General features: G+C 39.0%; 1 protein-coding gene across 1 annotated transcript in view; it reads right to left on the bottom strand.

Moving 5' to 3' along the window:
* su(f) (cleavage stimulation factor subunit su(f)) overlaps window positions 1-25861 on the bottom strand; it is a 209464-nt gene that overhangs the window by 20383 nt on the left and 163220 nt on the right. Inside the window, exons 9-12 of the mRNA XM_068378551.1 lie at window positions 10268-10434; window positions 5821-5909; window positions 4284-4456; window positions 598-732 (exon numbers count right to left, since the gene is read on the bottom strand). Of these exons, the coding sequence (XP_068234652.1) occupies window positions 598-732; window positions 4284-4456; window positions 5821-5909; window positions 10268-10434 (564 nt within the window). The remainder of the gene's footprint in view (window positions 1-597; window positions 733-4283; window positions 4457-5820; window positions 5910-10267; window positions 10435-25861) is intronic.

Here is a 25861-nt window from a genome sequence, read left to right as displayed (position 1 = left end):
CCTGAGGAATAATGGCATCAAAGTACTGTAATAAAAATTAACAAACCAAATACCATAATTAACTCTCTGAAAATAATGAATTTAATAAGAACAGAATATCAAAATGAGTCTATTGCTTGCCATCAATGAAGATATTTTGAGAACCAAGAGTTGGGGAGTTCCTGGTCCACCAGTCATGGAATCCACCCATGGAACAGGCAGCCATTGATTCCATGGGGAAGAAATGGATATAGAGAGAATCATTTTTAGATACCGAAAAGATTACGCTTCACAAACATAAGCAATGTGATCTAAAGGTAAGTCATATCTAAAAAATTACAAATTCTCAATTCTCTTATTTCCTTTCTGAAGGTAGCTAATAACTCATTCCAGACATATTTTCAAATACTTCTATAAGACTTATGAATATATAAAATCATCATTTTGCAAAGTATAGTACTGCACCATCAAAGTTATAGCAGTATCTTACCTATTTAACTAAATGAAATGCTATTTAATTTCCCCTCTGATGAACCATTCTTAAATGATTATTACTATATCCAAAATAGGACCAAAATAGAAAGGTTCACTTGATAAACGGGCAATATAAGAACTAACCTTGCTCAGGTAAGTTTAATCTCATGAAGAGGTCGACTAATGCCTCCAACTTGACAAAAGGACCACGAAAACAGTTAGGCGGTGGCAACAAAGACAGAAGATTGGCAACAGCTGGTGGAGGGGGGAAGGCACCTCCTGTAAAATTAAACATTGAAAAATAAATATTAATTTAATTACAGTACAGGCAATTCCCAAACATCACTGCCATCATTATAAAATAATAATACTTACTTATGGTAATTCATCTATTTCTTGCCAATCTTTACCTGCAGGAGGGGATAATGACATCAGTTTTATTATTATTAAAACAAGGAGCGAAAACTCTATTCGGGGTGAAGATTGCTATGTGTCGTATCAAGAAATACGTTCCCTGATATTATGCAATATCCTTAAGAATTTTCTTAAGGATACTCGTCCCAGAAGTTAGAATTCTGGAGACCTATGGTCAATTCTTTGGGAGTATCACTGTAGCTAAATGTCCCTCAGAAAGCTGCCTAAAGGAACCTTCCATCAGGACGACATGGCCATCTCACCAAAAAATATATTTTTTGCTTTGCTCAAAATCCATTTTATCAGCCCAATGAGTCAAGTTCAACTCTTACAGAGCTGGGCCTGTTAAATTTGGGAATAGAAATATCTATATACTATAAATGCTAAAAAATTATTAAAATAAAATTATTTCAATATAAAGACTGAAAAATTAATAAATCATGAGGTAGAAATCTATGATAAATATAAATTAAAATCTTATCTATAAAATCTATTTTTTCTTCTTTTTAAAGTTGAAATCTTGGAAACAAAAATTGCCACAGTCCGATATCGGCCCAATAAAACTCTTCTCACCATAACATAAGACTCTCTCTATTAAAAACTTTACAATGGCTAAGAATATGTTTTTAGTTAAACTACAGTCACTCATTGCACCTGGGTGCTGCTTCACAAGGTGTGCTCATCAAATACTCATGTAAGTATTGTGTGACCTATGCATAATCTGGCTAGAATTACTTCAGTATCCCTTTCTTTTTGCACCGAAGATTCCCATAGAGAAACAATGGACTTTATTTCTTTCAACTTATTACCATCAGATTCTTTTTTCCACTGGTCTTGCCATTTTGTTGATATGAATTGCTTCAAGTGGGTTACATACTCTTTCACAGTTATTTCAAAACTTTGTTTTACTAAATTAATTGAGGATTTAGCTGCAGCATCCACTTTTTCATTACCCAAAACCACAACAGAGGCAGGAAAGTTTTTAATTTCCAATACCAATGAGTGTAATCCTTTACAGTTTTCATAACACTTCTCGAATCAGTATAAGTCACAAACTTTTGTTTCATCCTATCTTCAACTGTTTTAATAATCTCAATTGCTAATATAATGGTTGATAGTTCTGATGTAAATACTGATGCTTCACTGGGTAATGAGAGCTAACTAATTTTGTCTGGGGGACACTGAAGCATAGCCAGCACCCATTGGAGATTTTGAGCCATCAGCATAAATAGCATTATGAGGTGCTTTCCTTTGGATATGTTCCAAGGCATGATGTTCATGGTGACTCGGAATATAGCTATATTTCTTTGACAAATAAAAAAGATGAGAGCATATTTTTGTTTTCTTTATAGTACAAGGTGGAGGAAAGTGGGATGGTTTAGTAAGGTTCATTCTGGTGTTTGAAGATTGTAATACTCTACTTGGTCTTATTGAATAATTGGTGAATAAGATCTGGACAAGGATGGTTCCCCACTTTCACAAATCACTGGGATATTTGGGGAAGATTTAAAGGCCCCGCTACAAAGTCTAATGCCTTGAGTGTATATTGCATCTAAAGACTTCAAAGTAGCTTTAGATCCTGAGCCATTTATAGAGCCATTTATAGGGCTACAGTACTCTATTCTTGATAACATTCGTTTTGCACTCCATATAGTATTAGACAACATTTCATTAGGCTTAAAGCATAATTACATTTAGATTTGATGTAAGATACATGAGCTTTCCAATAGAAGTGAGTATCGAATATTAGCCCTAAAACTTTTACCCTATCTTGGATTTGGATTTCAGTGTTGCCTAATGTGAGGTTTATTTCTTCGTTTTGTTTCCATCTCATATTCTTATACTGTAAAACATTATTGCCTGAGTTTTTTCTATAGAAAGTCTGAAACCAACAGATGCAGTCCAAAGTTCTATTTTTCTAATGGAGTTGTTTAAAATTCTTTGTAGGTAACAAAGACTGTTTAACTAGCAGTATATTGCAAAGTTGTCCACATATAGGCTACTTTACACTCCTTGAGGTATTTGAACAACTATGTCATTAATTGCTAATGCAAAGAAAGTACCACTTAAAACATTACCATGGGCTACACCGCAGTCTAGGTTGTAAGTTTCAGAACAAACATTCTCTACACGAGTTTGAAATGTTCTTCCACCAATAAAATTTTCAACAGAAATAGGGAGGTGCCCTCAAAAATCATTATCATGTAAGGATTTTAGTATTGAATGCCTCCAAATAGTATCATATGCCTTCTGAATGTCAAAAAATATGGCACAGTGATTTTCTTTTGTTCAAAACCTCTGCATATATAAATTTATAAGTGAGAAAGTGAGTCCAAGATAGATTGTTCTGATTGTGAGCCAAATTGTGAGACTAATAAAATGCTGTACAGCATAAACATCAATTCAGTCTATAGTTTACCTTTTTTCAGTAATCTTCAGGTCAGTGAAATTGGTCTATAATTGTTTGGGTTACCAGGATCTTTTCTTGGCTTGGCTACTGGAATTACTATTACATGTTCACCTGTCTTTGGAAATAGATGTTTGATCCAAATATGACTATAACATTTCAATAAATAGGCCTTTGCCAAAGGGGCTAGATTTCTCATCACATTAAAATTTATTTCCTTTTTACTTCCTCAATAAATCTTTTATCATAATAAACCTCTTCCATAGTATCAAAATTCAGGGTAATTGCTTCTATTCATTTAATAGATTGAGGAAAGTGGTGATCCAGATTATTAATACTGCTTATGCTTTCAATATCTCGCCCAATAATATTTGAGATAACCTGTGTATTATGAATTGGTGACCCGTTATAAATTAAAGCATGATATCCAGCTCCATATTAGCTAGAACTAGAGTGGGAACTTGAGGCAGAGACTGAGGCTGTGGAGAGGATACAGGAATGGGAAGCAGGGTGAGGTTGTGTGAAAGGGGAAGGAGGAGGAGGAGCCATGATCAATGTGCAATCGTGAAAAAAACAAAACAAGAATCAACTCTTTCCAATCTTTTTTCTAAAGGTATTATCCTTTCCTTTCCTATCTTTATTCTTGAAAGATAGTATCTCATTCTCTGATAATACCCGATGCTCATCACATCTACAGTACTTTCCAAATTGTGTACAGTATCTTCATAATTTAGTAAAAACATACAATAACTAATCAAGAACAACCATCATCCAGTGTCAGCAGGATATACAATAATCTTGTTCTTACTAAACTGATAACAAGAAAGAAAGAGAGATGGATTTTTAAATAAATGGTAATTGCACACACATAACAATTAAGTGCAAACAATCTAGCCCAGACAAAATGAAATCCAGCACATTTCTTGCTATCACGTTTTTCTTGTCACAAAGCTAGTGCTTCAAGCATATATCATTTGAATTTTGTGGAAGATTCATAAAAAATAATTACCTTTAACTGGGTGTTCTCCAGGTATATACTTGGCTTTTGGCTTGAATGGAATCATCTGCGAAAAATCTGGTCGGGCATAAGAGGGTTCTTGAGAGTCATGAATTGATAAACCTCTTGGAATATTTGGGTTTATTATCATAGCATGTGTGGAGATGTCTCGATAACCAATGGCTCTGTAATAATAAAAAAAAATAATGTTTTAAGGAAAATTTACAGTGCAAAAATTTCATACAATACTCTATATGCACACAGATTACATAACCTATCTTTTGATGAAACTTCCTCAATACACCTCAAGTTGCCAGCTACATTGATTACTCCTCCCACCTCTTTTTTCAAGAAGTCTTTATTTCCGCATCTGTGCAGCTATTTGTGACTATAAGGTTATCTTGGGTGTAATGTGGGCTTATTCTAATTTTATGCTATGTGCTAACCTTAAGAATTAGAGTATTGTCATCAAATCATGGGTGCCACAAACCTTTCTGTCATAACTTTTCAGTTTCCCTGCTTGAGGGAACAATTAAACACTTATTCTTTTCAGTTATTCAATAATTACAAAAATTCTATTCTATTTATAGTTAATTTCTACACATCATATGAATTCAGATCTTTCAATTATCATCATCATCTCCTCCTAAGCCTATTGACGCAAAGGCCTTCAGTTACATTTCGCCAGCCGTCTCTATCTTGAGCTTTAAAATCAATACTTCTCCATTCACCATCTCCTACTTCACACTTCATAGTCCTAAGCCATGTAGGTCTGGGTCTTCCAACTCTTCTAGTGCCTTGTGGAGCCTAGTTAAAAGTTTGAACTAATCTCTCTTGGGGAGTGCAAAAAGCATGCCCATACCATCTCTATTTACTCCTTGTCATGATCTCATCCAATATGGCACTTGAGTAATCTCTCTTATAGTTTCATTTCTAATCCTGTCCTACGATTTAAATCTTCTAAGGGCTTTGTTCTCAAATCTACAAAATCTGTTGGATATTGTTTCATTGTCATACCCCTGACTCGTCCATTCAGTAACACCGATCTCACTAAATTGATACATAGCCTGATTTTTATATTCAATTTTAGGTGATTTGATTTCCAAATTTTACTTAACTTAGCCATTATCTGATTTGCTTTTTTTCAGTCTTTCATTAAACTCAAATTCTACAGACCCAGTATTAGCAATCATAGTTACTAAATATTTACATGACTTCACCTCATTAATCCTTTCTCCTTCCCAATGATACATAATCTTCCATTGCATATTACGTTCTCATCATCTCAGTCTTTCTTTTATTTATCTTGAGCCCATCCTCCTGTGATATTTCATGCATTTTGATAAGCAAGCTTTGCAAATACTGTGGCATTTAGCTAATAAAGGCAGCATCATCAGCATACTCTAGGTCCGTTAATTTCCTGTTACTAATCTGGTCTAATCCTTCTCTGCCATCCCCAACTCCAAAAAATATGTGCAAAAATTAAATTTCCAATATACAGAAAGTTTCTGAAACTGATAAAAAATTTCTGAGAAAATATAAAACTCACTTAAGTTCTGGTGCTGTACATGGATAAAGGTCCATAAACTTGTAACGATCTACAAGCTGAGCCGTATCTTTGCCTTCAAATTCTTTTAGCTGCAAAAAATAAGGAACATTAATAGAAAGAATTTCTTCATAAACATCCTGCCTAAAAACTAATTTGGCAAGCGTTAAACTTCTAAAATGTTTATTACATGTAACTGCCTTTATGAATGGAATGTCACCTTTCAAATTATTTTTCAACTAATCACCAAATAAGGATAGATGCATTTGAGAAACATAATAAAAGACTTATTTTCACATCATTGCATGGTTCTATGGTACAGTATTTATATTCACCATCATCATCTAAGGTAAAGAATGCAAATCTGAATACACAATTCTCTTCTCAAATCAACTTAGGATGTGAAAAAAGAAAAAGTTCTGCAACCTATTGCTTGATAATCAGCAAATTTTCCTTTTGATAAGTTGTAATCAGTCATTCTGATGACAACAGCATTTAATCAGTGCTAATATAGTATGAAGTAGGAGAAACCAATTCACATGTAGATATCTCTAAAGTAAATGTAAAATCTAGTCTAGATTTACTTCATAACTATGCATTTTTTCTATTTCACTCATGTGCATCAGTGAGTGATGGTTTGTCAAAAGGTGCAACTGTTCACGTAAGAAGTAACTTCTTTTTCATCAATTATTACTAGCAAGCATCAAAGAGCTGAAGCTACTAAAAGGCCACAATTGCATGGCTGAGAAGGTGACAATTCCACCTAAATATGGGGCATGTCATGTATTTATGAAATAACTATGGTTTCATATTTCCAAATAGTTCATAAAAATAACAAACCTTTTATAATTTCTATGAATTTACCCTGATGTTCATTATTTAGCCAACCTTTAAAGGTTTTGTGGGTTGAACTTGATCTGCAGTAATGAAAATTGCTTTGGAATTCTTGTTGTATATCTAAAGTTATTCTGTCTATAGAAAAAAATGCTACTAACAATACCCAAAAACTACTAAGTAAATAAAATCAATCAGCAAAATAGCTATTTATTGCAAATAGGAGGGTCTAACTTAATGAGCAGTACACAAAGTGAATGAAACAGAGGAATATTCTTTGCAAAGTTCATGTATCCAACAATTCCTCTTCTGGCAGGATTGGCCTGAGGGGATTTTAAATCTTCTTTCTTAACCTCCTGACACATAGGCAAAATTTACTCCAATCAGTGTCCCATAATTTTCCAATAAAACTACCGTCCATGGTCAGTATGATGTTCAGGGATGAGGGATTATTCTTGTATCAATACTTTCCTGCATTGGATGCAACTAGGTTCTTGCATGGTGCTCTACACCAAGACCAATTGTTCATCCAGTGTCATAAGTCCCATGAGATATGTATACCATCCAGACAAATAAAATTCTGTTATCTTTGCCTAACTGATTTGAAGTTAGTTAGCCAGCATTTGGGATAGTAGTAGGTAGTTGTAGTATAATGTCAACACACATTTCCTAGTTATCTAACACTGAACCCCATGCTGTGTATCACAGCAATGATGTCACCAGTGTGACTTAGTAGTGCCTGGCAATCACTCCTTCAAAAACTTCATCAGCTTCACTCACTTGAAATTTTTGAGGAAGACATACTATGTCACACACAGAAACCTAAGTGCTTCCCTCATCTAGTTTAGTCCATTAGCCAATGTGGTTTACCACAGATTTGCAATGAGAAAATTAGTGAGAAAAACCTGCTTGTGTTCTTTACAAACAGTAAGATCTTGAAACATATGTATCAGCTTACTTTATAAGCTGTAAAATTTTTGGGGGAATGTGTCAGCATGGTTTATAGACATTAAAATCTACTTCAGTAGCCTTGAAAACATAGGAATACATATCAAGAGCTAAGAACTCAGACAATTACAAACACGTCTAAGCAAAATATCAACTTCAGGAAGCTAATTTGCATCCATCCTGGATTTTCAATTGGCTAATCAGCCAGATTTGATTAGTATGACTTGGAGAACAAGTGTGTCAAATATGATGCTTTTATCATTATTTGAATTATTTTTCTGTTATCCCCTACACTATTAGGGACACATTGACAGAATGTTTATGTATTTTAGTAATCTACTCACAGGGGTAGGGCTATCAAAATGATTTTAAAGTTGAGGCCTAAAGAGATGTCTAAAATCAAGGTTTACAGGATTTCCACAAGGTGAAGTTTCTTTTCAATGGTCTAACCAATAGTCTAGGGTTCTCCCTCTAGTTCAACTGATTTGATTTCTCACGAGATTGATAAGTAAATGGTTTTTGTTTTCATCACTTAGCATTGTCCAATTACACTTTCATAGAAAATTACAAGATTTTTATCACCTTCAGAAATATTCTATAAATAATCATACGGAAGCATAGGAAAGCATTTCCCCTTCTCCACAAAGACAAAGAAAGTTGCCTACTTTACTGAATTAAATTTGAATGTAGACTGTGTGGTCTAGCAAAACATTATCCACATGGTGTAAACTTATCTGTTGGAGGGGTCACTGGATAATTTCCAGGACTGCAACCCTGAAATAGTAGTAAGCATAGCATGACAAAAGATGAAGTAAGACTTCAGGATAACAGCACCTTTTTAAGGAGAGTTGTCATGAACTAGATTGTAGGAAAAGCACAAGGGTCTATTCACACTATACCTGCACGTAAATGGACATACAATGGAACTGGACCTGACCATATCTTGCATATACATTCACAATGAATGTATAAGGCACTACTTTTTGAAGAGGAAGAGAAAAACAGAAGTGAGAAAAAGCAAATAATGGCATTACCCTTTTCACATTGCTACTACAATCCTTATCAGCCATTTGTACAAGAACTCTCCCCTCTGATGGTCCAGCACTTTGCTGCAGTAGAGGGGCTTGAGTGTCTCAATGATGGGCTGGGCAATGGCGGTGGGGTAGTGTATCCACCCTGGCAGGCTCAACCATACCGCTAAGGCCAGTTCTGAGAGACCAGACCAAGACTGGACCCCTATAGGCCTTCTCCTTTATTTAATATAGGCAAAGGCTAGGAGAAGGAAAACTCCAAAATCAAACCAAACAAGACCCCAACGGCGGAGCTTCCCAGCGCCGGCGGAAGAGGGCAATGCCTGTCGGGCAGGCAACAAGGCGGGCCTTGACATAACAAGAACCCGGCAGCCCGATGCAACCAACATCGGAGAAGCCGCCTGTCCCATATGTCTTGAGCCGCGGTGAAAACGGTGTGGGCCAAGTGTGTGCGCGTGGCCGTTGCAAAGCCACGACCACCCAAAACAATATACCCAGCTACTGGCATTATGTCGTTTCCTCCACCCTTCTTCATCTCTTTAGGAGGCTGATGGCTAACGACAGAACCCAATACTTGGACACGAGTGGGCGCCGACGACGACAAGAACTCAAAGTTCTGTACTAATGTAATTAACTTTTCCTTGTCTATTCGGTGGAAAACAGATTCCTACCTCTACTTCTGAAGCATACTGACTGTTGGTATGGTAAGTATCCATGCAGGTGCCACGTTCACACTAACCAGCAGTGACAGGATCAGTACTTACACCGAACCTGACCGACCTGCAAAATATTGCCACTGAGAAACCCCCTCCAGCAACTGGAGGTGACAGTCCATGCTAGTACTGTATGGTTTACTGTTGCGTGAATGCTACAGTGTAAACACTATTGAAGAATAGTTTGCCGGTCCATTACAGTACAGTTATGTGCAGGTAAATTTATGCATTGTGTGAATTGTTGAAACTCTGTACTGTACTGAGTTTGATTCCTATTGCCAAGAAAACTGGCAATGTATATTTCTCTTTCAGGCTATATTGCAAAAAGAGAAAAAGTTCAAAATTCCCTGATTGAAGGGCAACATCAATTCTACCAACTGATTAACCACAACATACTCCTTGATTCACTGCTTTTTTGAGGAAAATAAATCTTTGTGAATATATGTGGTATCAATAAATTTCACACAACTAATAGCTATTGAGATTTCATCTAAAAGCTCAACCTGGAACAAGTGATTTGTAAACTTAGCATCCTCCTTCCTTATTTCATGGTCAAGGACATTTAATAATTGTCATAAAAATTATGTTATACAGATTTCTGTGGATGCATATTTTTTAATAATTCATTTGATATTGAAGGTACTGAATCATTTAATAATTGATTTCTTATTGCAGGCACTGATCAAAATTCCACAAGTATGAAGAATTACAAGCAAAACTGCAGAAAACAAGTACAAATATACAGATAAATTTTCCATTTTGCCAAATAAATTACTGGTAATCCAATTTTCCTCTGGTTCTACCTTATTGGTTTCCTTTTACATAAAGAATAAATCATTTTACTGATTTATAGGACTTGACAGATAATAAAGTAGCAATCAGATAACAAAATCCTCTTTGTTCCAATGAATTCAGTTCATTTACCTTTTGTAGCACTTGCGCTCTTCTTTTCTCAACCTTCACTATGGATGCCAAGTCTCCTACATTGCATTCAAATTCGAGAAAACGATTCCATAAACCTACAGTGTCTTCGTTTTTTAGCTGTCCTGATGTAAGTACACGTTCAAACAACACTCTTGTGTTGTTATCCTCTGAAATGCAAGGATGTGTTAAAATCATAAGGTCACCATACATATAAATAGGTAAATAAATAGATAATAAAAATGTGCATGAGAAACAAATAGCATATTATACAAAACTGCCAAACATCTGCAATTCTTAAACGGTTACGGTCCTTAAATTCTTGATCCCTTAAGGTTGGTTAATTAATGGTTTATCAATAGTTCTGTAACTATAACTAATAAAAAAACAATAAATGTTGATTAAAAGCAATACCAAGAATAGAACTCTCCTATCACTTCTCTTGCCTACCTCACCTATGCATTTCCCAAAGTTACCAATTCATAGTACTGTACTAAGAATCAGGTACTTCATGGTTAGTTTGTCTTTCATGAAACATGAAAAGTATCTTTATAGTAATCATTTTTAAATATCTAAGTTTTCTCATACTACATAGAGAAAGACACAGCACACCAGTAAAGTGTTTAATTCAGAGAAAAAACATCTCTGACTGCGAATCCTCAGAATGAAAATGTCAAATTAAGAGTTACATAATTTGATTTTGTACCATAACCATAAATGGATAAAGATGAGAAGGTCAGGGTTACATGATCCTTAGTAATTTTTATGAAGTACTTGGGATCATGGCATATTGTGAACCTGGTCACATGTGTTAATAGCAAAGGTCATTAGGTAACTAAGGTTTTTACTCAAATCCATGATTATCCTCTTTATGTTTAATCTATATTGTCTTAAAAATCTATAACTTTGTTAATTATAATAAATTTATAGATCCATTCCATATCTCTATTATCACAAAAGGGGGTTAGTATTTTTCAGTATGCTTCACACAGTGCATTGTTGGCATTACGAGATTTTGCAAATACCACTTTGGCCACCATGTTTTTAGCATTCTATTTTACCTCTATTCCCTCTTTCATTCTTTCATCTTGCTGTTTAACCTTTTTCAAATTTTACCATTCCTGGGTTTAAGGGTTTGATATTCACAAATTTGATTATTTAAAGGAAGATCATGGAATTCCATAAAGCATTATTTATGGGTATTTATTTACAATTATATAACATCAAATGCAGATCAGGTGTTGCTATAAAAGAAAAAAAAAAGGTTACAAAATTTGTTATATAAGAAAATACATTACATCATACTGTAGTCATATAAGTGAATTTTCAAGCCTTGTGTACTAATGGCTTTGTCTTTTCTATTTTTTGTAATATAACTATGAAGGCTTTCCTTTATTTTGTGTTTCTTAACAATGAATATTATTACTTTTATTTTTTTCTCTCAAGGCTGAGATAATATTTTTTCTTGTTATAATATAAGGAAATAAGGGGTCTGGGAGTATCAATAAGGTTGCAGCAATTATTCATCGTTTGTCAGTATTTGTTGGTGTGTCTGGTGAGGTCTGAATACTGCAACTGCAGCTTTCTCCAGTTGAACTTAAACATTGAATGATCTCCCTTGTCTTAACAATGTTCCATAAAGTATCATCTGCATAACAATATTCTCATTTTCTGGAATGTCAATTATGTCACTAGTAAAGATACAACAATCAAGGTCCAGAACATCCTATAAAGCAAAAGAAAGGATAGGTCTAAACTCAGCACAAATTAAGGGATTTTGACGAAGGAAAAATCTATTTCTGGGCTAGGTACCTGTGTCGCTCCGTGAAATGCTCCTATAGCACCATTTCTAAGGCATACATATTGCTAAATATACCAGAGAAAAAAAGGATGCATGGAATGCCAGGAATAAACCCAGCTCGCTCACTCTATGAGTGTCGGTATAGTAAACTGGGGCGTGATAGAACCACGACCATAGGTCCCTCACCAGTTAGACCTCTCCTTCATCAACATCCCCCGGAACAACGAGGTGCCATCCTACACCCGTCTGCTGCCTCCTACTACGACTATCCTTCCCCACCCCTACACCTCCCCACCCCCTTACTGCATTCCTCCATAGCAGCAGCGTTGGTCAGACGTGTTCTGCTTTGCTCTGTGTTGTTTTGTGCTTTTGAAGATGTCCGACGTTGCTTATTAAAACTATAAAGATTAAGTATGTAAACCTTTAAATCTATACTATTAAAGTTAGATATGTTAATGAAAGCATAAAAATCAATTTGAATAAGTTCAAACTTATACACTAGGTCAAGATTATCTTGAATGTAACTGCTTAAATCTGTTTCTTGTCAGTTGTTGTTAGGCATATCAGTGATTAAACAAATGTAATATCAGATGCTACTTTGCGTAGTGTTCTCGGCGCATTACTTTTCATACTAGAAAAAAGCTTATTGTACATGTAGATAATGTTACTCTCTACATAAATTCAATCTCCTGAATTTAAACCTGTGGTTACTGAATTCCTTCATAGAGATCTAGCTAGAACTAGTGCATGGTGAAAATCATGGGGGATGAACATGAATGGTGACAAAAACCCAAAGTATGATTGTAAGCAGGTCAAGGATAGTGGCTCCTCAACATCCAGATCTCTGCTTTGATAATGTTATTTTAACTGTATATGACTTCTTTAAAATTTCAAGTGGGATTCTTCATTGCAAAATTACTTTTAATAAACACATTTGGTCTTTCTTCTTCCATTGCACAAAACATTCGCTTATTGAGAAAGTCTTTTAAGATATTGGTAATCAATCTATTCTGCAGAAGTGTATTGTTCTCCAGTCTGGTCTTCAGCTTCTGGATCTCATCCTAATTTGTTGGACAAGAACTTGCAGGCTACTGAATCTTTTAATTGCTGATCTAGATATTAATTTTTGGTATTGTTGTTTAGTTAATTCTTTATGCATATTGCATAAGATATTTCATAATTCTGACCATTCTTTGCATTCAAGATCTTCTCAGACTGTACCATCTTTTAAGTAGAACTAGGTATGTAATTAATTCTAACAGTTTCGTCTTCTCCATCATAAGGCATAACACTACAAATTATTCTAGAAGTTTTATTCCAGCTGTGACTAGATTGTAGAATGATCTTTATCAGGCAGTTGAATCTATGGAACTTCAGAAGTTCAAACTTGCAGCAATTCTTTTTTATATTGAAGAGGCTGACATAAGTCTCTCTTTACAGTTTATATATGACAAATCTAGTTTAACATTGTTACTGATGGTAAAATGTTCTATATCAAGTATTCATTACTTTTCATATACTGTAGTTTATTTATTCCCTTATTTCTTTTCTTCACTGGGGCTACTTTTCCCTGCTGGAGCCCTTCCTTGGGCTTGTAGCACCATGATTTTTCAATTAGGGTTGCAGCTTAGCCAGTAATGATAATAATAATAACAATATACTGTATAGTTTATTCATTATTTCTCTACTTCCTTTCTGCACTGGGCTGCTTTCCCTGTTGGAGCCCTTCGTTAATAATACTCTGATAGGCAGAAAATGTTGAATATCAATTTGGCAACCTTGAGAGAACAATCAAGATGGACACTGTGCACTTATTCTTACAATCAGAACTCAAACTACCATTTGTAATAGACACTAAATGTCATCTTTTTTACTAATTGAAAAAAAAAATATATGAAAACAAAACTAATAAAATGTCATTTAGAAAAAAAGGCCCCTAAATCTTATGAAGTAAAATTCATGTGAACACCCTTTTGGTCAAGGTAATATATTACCTTTATCATATGCCAATTAACAATGCTACAATTTATAAAAATCTCACATAACTAAATAATGAGGAAACAGCTGTCCTTTACCATATGCAGGTTTAACATTTCAAGATTTGCTTATTTGCGGCAAGGCCAAGAAGGCACAAAAACTTTTGTTTTAACTTTTTTTTTGTTTTTTTAAGTTTTTATGGCAATCATATTGGAAAAGTACCAATTTAATGTGCTAGAATTAACATTTTTATAGCTTTTATGGCAAAATATTTATAATAGTCAAAGAATTTTCTTTGGTTAAGTTAGAAAATAAAGGGTTTTGGAGTGCTATCAAGGTAGGCAGCATATATTTATGGATTCTATATTTTTGTGGTTATCTTATATTTCGTAATGCCAACAAATGTTAGGAGCAGACTGTTAGTCAGGCTCACTATGTAATTTTACTAGATTTTTGTGAAGTATCAAAAGTATACATTTAAGAAACTTTATTGTAAACCAATAAAAAAAACAATGTTTCCATTTGCCCTGATACTTATATGGCTGCCATCTTGGATTTTACAAAATGGCTGCCATAAAAAAAAGGTTTTCACCAATATTTCAAGTTTATAAATAACAGAAATATGATTTTGGCCAATAAAACACCATTTCCTAGGCCAAGGAATCTAATGGAAGCAAAATAAATAATGCTAGATTCAAATACAAACATATTTGTCTGAAATATTCCATTTTATTGAAAGTTTTAGCAAGATGCTCATGATAAAAATTGGTTTGATCTTTTAGGCAACCAAGGAAACTATTATATCATTACCATCATCAGTTTCATGCTTGTTTGGTGTCCTCATCATTCTGACACTCACTACAGCACTGGCCAAGCTTTAAGTAAGATAAGTTCTTTGTTCTGCAAGATCATCTAGCAGAAGAACAGTCTTTTTTTACATTGGCAGCTAACCATCTCAATGATGGTCTTTGGAGCTAAAAGGGCATCTGTCATGGTTGATCTCAGCTGGCTATTGGACTTCTTGTGGTAGCTATTATGCAAAACATCCCACTGAAAATCATGCAGAGAGCAATGCTAGCCTTTCCCCACGCTGGCTTTGATGTGGAATCTCAGGGTAGGAGGTAGCTTGTCACTTTCTGAAATATACTTGCAGGAGAGATACCATTGCAGTTTGAAGATGGTCTTGTTGTAGATACCTTTGGGGGAGTATGCTGCACAGATGAAGCTAGCAAGTGGCTAAAATAGTTTCTGTCACTTCTGTAGAGATTTGATTACATCTATATCTGCCTTGAAGTAGACTGCAGCCAAAGTGATTTTGCCTATACAAGAGAATCGTCATGTGTTGTCAGTCCCATGAACACATGGAACGGTGCAAAGCATTGTCCTGTCTGCCCCTATGGCTCTCCATATTGGCTTTATTCCCCTAACCTTAGAGGCCATGGAAATGAACGTGTTTAACCCTAAAGGCCATGAAAATGGATGTGTTCTTCAGCATGAGGTTATATTTTAACCTCATTACATGTACCTTATGAGTTTTGCTATGATCCCATAAGTCTGTTGGTATATCAATAATGTGTCTGCTTCTTCATGATTGTTTTCCTGGAATAGGAAGTCTTCGTTACTCTTGGTATGCCACGGAGACGAGGCGATGACCTCTTTGCGGGATATACTGTTGTACTCTAGTCTTTGCAGCAAGACCATTGGTCAGGACAGTTTATGAAAGGAGCCTGCTCATTGGGATGTGTTTTTATGTTTGTGTCATCTCTGACCTGATACTGGATTGGTGCTCTTACTTGCTTTCTCTTTTTTCTGGTAGTACTCATCAGAGAATCCTCGTTGTATGTATCAAAAGCATAGATGACTTTATCATAAAATCATATGTGGGACATCACCCTGTTGTTGAAGCATTAAATGAGATCTTTGACTGTCATTATGGTTGCTTATTTCTTGGCCATCTTCTATATATCAAACATTTCATCTATAAGGGGTATTTGTAACATCTAAAGTGATGTCCCTCCCAGACTGGCAGAGCATACACTGCTTCCAATTGATAGATTCTCAATCTTAACAAGTAGCTTTTCTGCAATTTTTGTGCTTTGTCCCTCATGTTTTAGAGCTAGCCAAAAATAAAAAAAAAAAGCAAACATTATAATACAACCACCACCAAGCAACTTGCATGTAGAGACCAGTTAACTGTTCAACATACATAATATATGCCTACTACAATAATCAGATCAATAGATAACCAAGCTCAAGTGGTTCGTGTTTACTATGGTCTAATGGCCAATTTGTCTTAAGAAATTAGTATTTGCAAGAAATACTATAAAAAAATGTCTCGACACATCTGCAGCTATGAGCATTGGATTCCGCAGCATTGAAAGTGATTGTCTAGCTGTCAAAATAAAAACTCTTGCTTATTTATATGCTCATGGTAGCCATATAGTAAAATTAAATGGTGGCCATATGGGACTCGGGGCAAATGAAAACATTGTAATCCTGATTGCTTATACTTAAAGGTTTCTAAAAAAGGGATTTTGACGTAGGAAAAATCTATTTCTGGGCGAGAGACACGTGCCGCCCAGTGAAATGCTCCTTTTACATCATTTCTAAGGTAAAAACTGCTATGAATTTACCAGAGAAAAATTTGTATAGGAATGCTAGGTTGAACCCAGCTCGCTCACCTTAATAAGGTGTCGGTATAATACTGGGGCGCTGAATAAATCACAACCAGAGGCCTCGCACCATTTAGATATCGCCTGTCAATATCCCCGAACAGCGAGGTGCCGTTCAACATCCTACTACTACTAGCAATCCCACGCCAGTGACATCACTCCCTATAGCACCCCAGATTGGGGCCCAATTAGGGAGGGACGGGTGGGTTCACTGGGCGGCACGGGTCTCTCGCCCAGAAATAGATTTTTCCTACGTCAAAATCCCTTTTCTGGGCTCCGACCCGTGCCGCCCAGTGAAATCGTACCAGAGAATGGGGACCCAATATGGCTAACTACCTGAAGAGGGAATAACACAAAAATAACAGAGCTGATGAGTTTAATATAAGAAAAGAGGGATGTGAAAACCCGTAAAAATAGATCAACATGTATATGACAGTGATAAATAGACATGGTAAACAATCAATAATGAAACCCGTAGGTAAAATTCAACAGATATGAATAGTGGGAATCCAGCTTGGTAATCAAAAATGCAAAATAAAATCAGCTCGGGGATTTCAAGAACAAGTGAAATCAAAATAATTCGTGAAATTGAACAATTGAATAATAAAATAATACACCATAAGGGTGTATAGTAACAAAACAGGTAGGAACAACAGGTAAGTCAGGCAGGAGGGAAAGAGGACAGAGCAAGACGTTGTGATTAGGACTCAGTACCTTCAGGAGGAACTATATTCCCTGCAGCCACTGTGGCAAATCTAAGAGCTTCTAAAGGTTTTAGGTAGTGGCGCTTGAAAACTTTAGGGGACTTCCAACCCGTATATTTTGAGAGCTCATCAAATTTCATATGGTGGAAAAAATTAATTGAGGTAGCCACAGCTCGAATATCATGGACATGTGGGAATGATTCAGGATTAGCGTGTTTAATAAAATAAAGAATTTGTTGTCTGATTCCCGTAAGGGTAATAGTTCCTCCGTGTTCTCTAATAAATAAGGGCCCTGTGGTTGTAGTGGAAGTTCTACTTAAGTAGGATTTCAGGGTGGTAACTGGAGACAGGGATGGATCTCGAGGAAGTGGAACAATCTTCCAGCGAGACCACCTGTTTTGGGGGTCTTCATTTTTAGCCAGGAAAACTTTGTTAGGAGAGAGAAGGACCTCACCCGAAGAGAGAAACTCTATATGACCAGGGTCTCTAGATAAGGCTGACAATTCTGAGATTCTGGAGCCAGAGTCGAGGCTCAAAAGAAACAGTGACTTTCTTAATAATGCCATATAGTTACAGGATTCATTCAAAGTGTCAGAGGCTAGCTTAAGAACATCGTTCAAAAACCAGGAAACTGCGCTAGGGCGAGTTGAAGGCTTTAGTCTGGCACAAGCTCTCGGAATGGATGAGAAATAGGAATCCGTTAGATCAATGTCAAAACCAATATGGAAGATCTTTTTCAAGGCTGACTTGATTGTAGTAATGGTATTGGCTGCCAGGCCAGATTCGAAGAGACTTCTGAAGAATGTCACCGTTAGGTTCATCGTCATTTTCTCAACTTGGGAATCTTTCAAGAACTTAGCTAATTTCTTGACAGCTGAGTCATATTGACAGAGAGTAGATTCCCTTTTGTCAGATTCCAGGAAAATAGTATTCAAAGGATCGATGTTTGCACCTCGTTGGGCTGCGAACTTCATGAAGTCCATAAAGTTAGGGCATTCAGAATCCTTGAGGAAGCGAACACATTGCGAGTTTGCACTGTCTGTGTTAGCACCGGATTGGGAATCCGCCGGGGGCGGAGACCTAGTTCTAGCAACAAGGGGAACCAATTGCTCTTGGGCCAGTTGGGGGCTACGAGAGCCACTTGACCTTTGAAGGATCTGAGTTTGTGCAGAACTTTCAGCAGGAGATTCACCGGAGGAAACAGATAAATCGTCTTCCAGGTATTCCAATCTAGAATCATAGAGTCCGTGGCATAAGCCTGAGGGTCCAGGTTGGGGGCTACGTAACAATCTATTTTGCGATTGGATTTCGTCGCAAACAGACCCACCTGGAGACCCGGGACTGGAGATAGTATCCACTGGAAAGATCGATTGTCTAGTGACCATTCCGACTCTAGCAGAGTCGTCCGGGAAAGTGAGTCCTCTACCACATTCCGGACTCCTGCTAGATGGACTGCTGACAGGTGCCACTTGTGCATTGCCGCCATGGAGAAAAATTTCAACATGATGTGGTTTATTTGGGCTGATCTGGAGCCTTCCCTGTTGAGGCAGTGTACTATGACTGCACTGTCGAGAACCAGTCTGATATGGAGATTCCTGGCTGGATTGAGACGTTTTAAAGTGAGGAAGACTGCCATGGCCTCTAGGACGTTGACGTGCATTTGTTGGAAGACTGGTGACCATAACACTTGGACTTTCTTGTGTTGTAAGGGAACCGACTTGGAAAGATTCTTGATCTTCGTCCAAGGCTGCAGACTTTTTCTCAGGGTTGGGGAAAGGCGAGCACGTCTGTCTCGGCGTATTGCGGTTGCTCTAGAGCGCCACACTCTGTTTATGTCCTTGAGTTTGGACCCCAGGACGATGTCTGTCACGGAGGCGAACTGTAAGGAACCTAGGATCCACTCTCGGCTCCTTCGGAAGGTCAACTTTTCCCTGAGAAATTGTTTTGTATTCCTCGCTAACTCCTTTCTTTTGGCTTTGGGGAGGCACAGCGTATGGGAGCACAGGTCCCCTTGTAGTCCCAGCCATTGAAACTTGGTCTCCGGGACCAGGCGGGATTTCTCGAGGTTGACTTGGAATCCCAGTTGTCGAAGGAAGGTGAGGACTTTGTTCGTTGCTATGCGGGAAATCTGGGCATTGTCTGACCAGATTAGCTAATCGTCTAGATAGGCCACTACCTGTATCCCCCGAGTCCGAAGCTCTTGAATTACTGTCTCTGCTAGTTTGGTGAAGATTCTGGGTGTTATGCTGAGCCCCAATAGCATCACTTTGAATGCATAGGCTTGTTTGCCTAGCTTGAAGCCCAGAAAAGGACGTAAATGTCTCGCTATTGGAACGTGATAGTAGGCATCTGTAAGATCGATGGAGGTGGTGACCGCCCCACGGGGAAGTAAGGTCCGCACCTGCGAGACGGTAAGCATATGGAATTTGTCGCAACGAATGAAGGAATTTAAACGAGACAGGTCCAGGATTACTCTCCGTTCGTCTGAGCCTTTCTTTGGCACGCTGAACAAGCGTCCTTGAAATCTTAAGCGACGTATGCTTTGGATTGCATTCTTTAGTAACAGATCTTTTGTGAAGGAACGTAGTTCTTCCGTGGACTGAGACCGGTTGAACCACTTGCAGAGGCTGCCTGAATTGGGAAGATTGGAAGGGCCTCAATCTCTTCCTACCTCGAATTGGGGTACTAGTAGGCTCATATTTCATCTTTGAAACGAGGCCCCATCTAACCGTGAGGTTTTGGTTGGCTCTAGCTGCCTCGCTAAGGACCGAGTTAACTAAGTCCCCTGGGAAAAGATCCGGGCCCCAGACTGGAGCTTTGATAAGCCTATTAGGTTCGTGCCTAATCGTGGCTTCGGATAGAACGTGTCGTCGACAATGTGTCCTGGCATTTGCAAAATCATAGGCGTCAGCCATAAAGTTTTGCAAAAGTGACTTAGTGAGGACCTTAAGGAGGTCCTCCTCGTTGTAAGTGGCGACGGTCAATTCAGAAAGGGCAACTAAATTAAGGGATCTGCTGAATCTACACCTCGACTCATATTCCAATTTAATGAGCCTCCGGGAGTTTGGGAAGCCGTTCGCTGAACTGCGTCGAGGCACAGTCCTGGCTCAACTTACCTACCGAGAAGGTAGCTGGGACATTCCGCCAACATTCACTGTCTCCCGGAAAGAGAAGGGAGGGTAAGTCGGTCTCCCTGAAGTGAGGTAAAGGCTTCTCTTCCTTGATAGCCTGAAAGACAGTCTCTATGATCTTGGTCGCACATGGGGTAGGGGTCTGGTCGTCGGCCACAAACATAGTATATGAACTTTTGTAGGCCGTAATCATTGTGTTCAAGCAGTCCCACTCATTGAACACTCGGACCAAGACAGACTGTGCCTGTTCTTTAGGAAAATTAACAGTTTCCTTTGGGACCTTATCCAATCGAATCAGAAACTCTTCCGTGAGGCGAGCGTAGCCGGGGAAGTGGAATTCAAGACCCGGCGGGTAGAATTCATAATCCGCAAGAGGCCGGGTACCGAAATCTTCGATTGACAACATACCCTCCGAGAAGGGGGCATGCAATGCCAACCTCCAAGGGTTATTCTTCTTGAAAGGAGGAAGCTTGGAGGCATCGGGGATGGGGTATTGCTGTTGTGGCGGTGGCAGCCCCGAGCGCATGAGTCCCTGAACTAGGCTCTCCATAGAAGCTATTGTCTCTTGTGATTGCTGCGTATGAGACGATAGTATTGACACAAAACGAGCAAACATCTTCTCGGAAAAATCCACCGGGTTAGATGATTCCGCCGGGGGGGGGGGGGACAGGTGCCGGAACGGAGGCTACTCCGTGAGAGGTTGAAGGCACAGCAATTGGGTCTTGAGAGACTCTGGTGGAGGAAGATTTAGCCTTCGAAGCTGATGATTTCGAAGACCTGTGGTCTTTGGAAGACTTGTGGGTCGTATATAAAGGCTTACGATAAGCCTTCACCTTGGGGATAACAGCCGGGGACTGAGACCAGTCCCGGTTGTCCCCGGAAAACCTCGAAAAGAAGAGTGTTCTTAAGTAGAAGAGAAAGCCGGGGTAGGGATAGGAATCTTAGCCCGGGAACCACCTGACTCACCTACGTCCCTACCTGCGTCGGGATCGTCCAGAGCCATGGGTTCCACATCGAGGTTGAGGGTAGCGACGTCCTCAGTTAGGGTGCCGCCCGTCTCTTCTTGGTCCGGGGCCAGAAGAAGGGATTCGAACCTCTCGATGATAGGATCCGCCAACTCTTTGGGGACCGCAGCTGAAGTTTTAGCATGGGGGTAGAGACGGGAACACCATTCCTCAGAGAGGATATAAGGCTGTTTGGCCTTCACGTTGCAGGCGAACCCGTCAATCCAGATCTTGAGGGTAGCCCGAGCTGTATCTTTCTCAAGTTGGGAGCACTGAAAGAGAACAGACTATTAGCGAGGGATATTTATGCCAAAGAAAAGTGAAGAAGGCCAAGGACTTCGTAGACACGAAGTGAAAGGCATGCGGGAAGTCCAGAGGACTAGTGGCCTTAAAATTAATAATCTTTGAAATTAATCGTAACTCCCTACAAGTCTGTATCAATGAAAATGCACTCACCGAGTCAGATGTTAGAGTGGAGGTCATTGTGTAGCAGACTACACAATTGTCTGGATGCCAAACAGCTAAGTCATCCACTTGGACAGAACAGTGGGCGTGTGAACGACACACGTCATGGCCGCAGGGTTGATAGAGGACAGCGGCACATGCCGTCATCGCACAGCGTACAGTCTGTAAGATAAAAGATACATGAGTATTTCAAAGGAAAGCAAATTAGGAGCCCGGAGGCCCTGGTGCTTAAAATATTTATATATATATATATATATATATATATATATATATATATATATATATATATATATATATATATATATATATCATGATAAAGATGTTTTATATATATTCATCAAGAATCTTGAATGAAAGCAAATAGGGGCTTGGGGGACCCGGGTGCGTAAATTATATCAATATCATGATAAAAATGTTTTATATATATACATCAGGAATCCTGAATGAAAGCAAATAGGGGCTCGGGGGCCCCGGGTGCTTAAATGATATCAATATCATGATAAAAGATTTATATATCAATATCATGATAAAAATGTTTTATATATATACATCAGGAATCCTGAATGAAAGCAAATAGGGGCTCGGGGGCCCCGGGTGCTTAAATTATATCAATATCATGATAAAGGATTTATATATATATATCAATATCATGATAAAAGATTTATTTTGATGTATAATAAAAATAAGTCAGACCGTAACCGTGATCATATCAAAAGAGGGAAGGGAAGGTCGAGAACTAGGATTGTATATATAATATATATATATGTGACTAATATAGAAAGTTAATCCAAGTAATAATGGGTAACGTTGGCTCCGGAGGTTCAACTAAACAACTCGACCAGATGGTAATGTATAAAAGCTACGTCCGGGGATCCCGTGATGAAAGTCTTATATATATATATCTATATGAGGTCCGTGAGGTGCGGGACACTATAGAGGGGGAAGGGATCTTTAATGGGTCTGTGAAGTGCGGGACCGAGAGGGAGTAGCACGTACAAAATAAATAAAATAAAATAATATAACATGACAAGGTACCACGGACCGAGCAGAAAACTTCCCGCCGATCGTTGGCCAAACGAGCGACGGAAAGAAAACGACAACGACCGGGTAGAGTAGTACAAAAGAGTAAGTAATGCACGTTAATGTATAATAATAGCAAGCCTCACAGAACAACGGGAACCGCCCGGGCAAAGAAAGCGAATGCCCCCGGGAGGGGAACATAACGCTACATAGTGACTCTAACTCGATCGGGAGAGAGAGAGGGAAGGTAACCCTGGGGTGGGGTATCGGGCAGGAGGGAGGCTAGGAGTGGGGCGATAGCAGGTATACCAACCTGCCAGACCCACGATTGATATAATCACGCGGAAAGACTAATAACACTATAATAAACATAGCACATGGTAAAATAAGATAGGAAGGCATGCTGGATGATAATAATAAAATTAACCATGCATCAATCGTAAAAGAAACGAAGGAACGAACATGAGACAGGAGAAGCAAGCCTGACGGCGCTGGGAGTAGGCAGGGCTACCAACATAACACAGAGTCAGTGAAGTGCTCACAAAATGAAAAACTAATAGCTGACTCATGAAAGACCCTCGAACTAATGCAAGAAAAACGAATGACGTTAAAATGAGAAGCAAGTCCGTGGCATGCGAACGTAAATAATCCAAGTAATAATATTAATGGAATAGAAACGCCCGAAGGCGACCAGGCATGCCAAATCAAAAGGATGCGGAAGGCTTCTTAGCCTACCGTAACAACCCATAAAAACAACAATAAAAGCATTCAAGAGAAAGGTTAAAAAGGTTATGGGATTAAGGGAATGTAGTGGCTGAGCCCTCACCTACTACTGCACTCGCTGCTACGAATGGTCCCAGGGTGTAGCAGTTCTCGTAAAGAGACTGGACATCTTTAAGATAAAATGATGCAAACACTGACTTGCTCCTCCAATAAGTTGCATCCATTATGCTCTGCAGAGAACGGTTCTTATTAAAGGCCATCGAAGTGGCTACGGCTCTCACTTCGTGGGTCCTTACCTTCAGCAAAGCAAGGTCTTCCTCCTTCATGTGAGAATGGGCTTCTCTAATCAGAAGCCTTATATAATACGAAACCCCGTTTTTGGACATGGGCATCGAAGGTTTCTTGATTGCACACCATAAGGCTTCTGACTGTCCTCGTATAGGTTTTGACCTATTAAGATAATATTTCAGAGCTCTGACAGGGCAAAGAACTCTTTCTAGCTCGTTACCTACCATGTTGGAAAGGCTAGGAATTTCAAACGATCTAGGCCAAGGACGTGAAGGAAGTTCATTCTTAGCTAAAAATCCGAGCTGTAAAGAACATGTTGCAGATTCGGATGTGAACCCAATGTTCTTGCTGAAGGCATGAACCTCACTGACTCTTTTAGCTGTTGCAAGGCAGACGAGGAAAAGAGTCTTGAGGGTAAGGTCCTTGAAGGAAGCTGACTGGAGAGGTTCGAACCTAGGCGACATAAGGAACCTTAAGACTACGTCTAGATTCCAGCCTGGAGTGGGTAAACGACGTTCTTTAGAAGTCTCAAAAGACTTAAGGATGTCTTGAAGGTCCTTGTTGGAAGAAAGGTCCAAACCTCTGTGGCGGAGAACTGAAGCCAACATACTCCTGTACCCTTTAATCGTAGGAGCCGAAAGGGATCTCTCATTCCTTAGATGTAAAAGGAAGTCAGCTATTTGGGTTACAGAGGTATTGGTAGATGAAACTGCATTGGCTCTACACCAGCTCCGGAAGACTTCCCACTTGGATTGGTAGACTCTACGAGTGGATACCCTCCTTGCTCTGGCAATCGCACTGGCTGCCTCCTTCGAAAAGCCTCTAGCTCTAGCGAATCTTTCGACAGTCTGAAGGCAGTCAGTCGAAGAGCGTGGAGGTTTGGGTGCAACTTGTCTACGTGAGGTTGACGTAGAAGGTCCACTCTTAGAGGGAGAGTCCTGGGGACGTCGACCAGCCATTGTAGTACCTCTGTGAACCATTCTCTTGCAGGCCAAAGGGGAGCAACCAGCGTCAGCCGTGTCCCTTCGTGCGAGATGAACTTTTGAATGACTCTGTTGATGATCTTGAACGGTGGGAATGCGTAAAGGTCGAGATGGGACCAATTCAGCAGAAAAGCATCCACATGAACTGCTGCTGGGTCTGGAACTGGGGAACAGTACAAAGGAAGCCTCTTGGTCATGGAGGTGGCAAACAGATCTATTGTAGGCTGACCCCACAAGGTCCAAATTCTGTTGCACACGCTCTTGTGAAGGGTCCATTCCGTGGGGATGACCTGATCTTTTCTGCTTAGGCGATCTGCTGAGACGTTCATGTTGCCCTGAATGAACCTCGTTACTAGGTTGAGGTTTAGACTTCTTGACCAAATGAGGAGGTCCCTTGCGATCTCGTACAGGTTCCTCGAATGGGTCCCTCCCTGCTTGGAGATGTAAGCCAAGGCTGTGGTGTTGTCGGAGTTCACCTCCACCACCTTGCCTAGCAGGAGGGACTTGAAGTTCAATAGGGCCAAATGAACTGCCAGGAGCTCCTTGCAGTTGATGTGGAGCGTTTCCTGTTCCTTGTTCCACGTTCCCGAGCATTCCTGTCCGTTCAAGGTCGCGCCCCAGCCCGAGTCTGATGCATCCGAGAAGAGATGAAGATTGGGGGTCTGAAGATTGGGGGTCTGAATCGCTAACGATAGGCCCTCCTTGAGAAGGAGGTTGGTCTTCCACCACAAGAGAGTGGTCTTCATCTCTTTGGTGACCGGGATAGAGACTGCTTCGAGCGTCAAATCCTTGTCCCAATGAGCTGCTAGATGGAATTGAAGAGGGCGGA

This window comes from Palaemon carinicauda, chromosome 8 (assembly GCF_036898095.1).
Source record: "Palaemon carinicauda isolate YSFRI2023 chromosome 8, ASM3689809v2, whole genome shotgun sequence".
NCBI lineage: Eukaryota > Metazoa > Arthropoda > Malacostraca > Decapoda > Palaemonidae > Palaemon > Palaemon carinicauda.
This window is presented reverse-complemented; position numbering and strand designations above follow the sequence as displayed.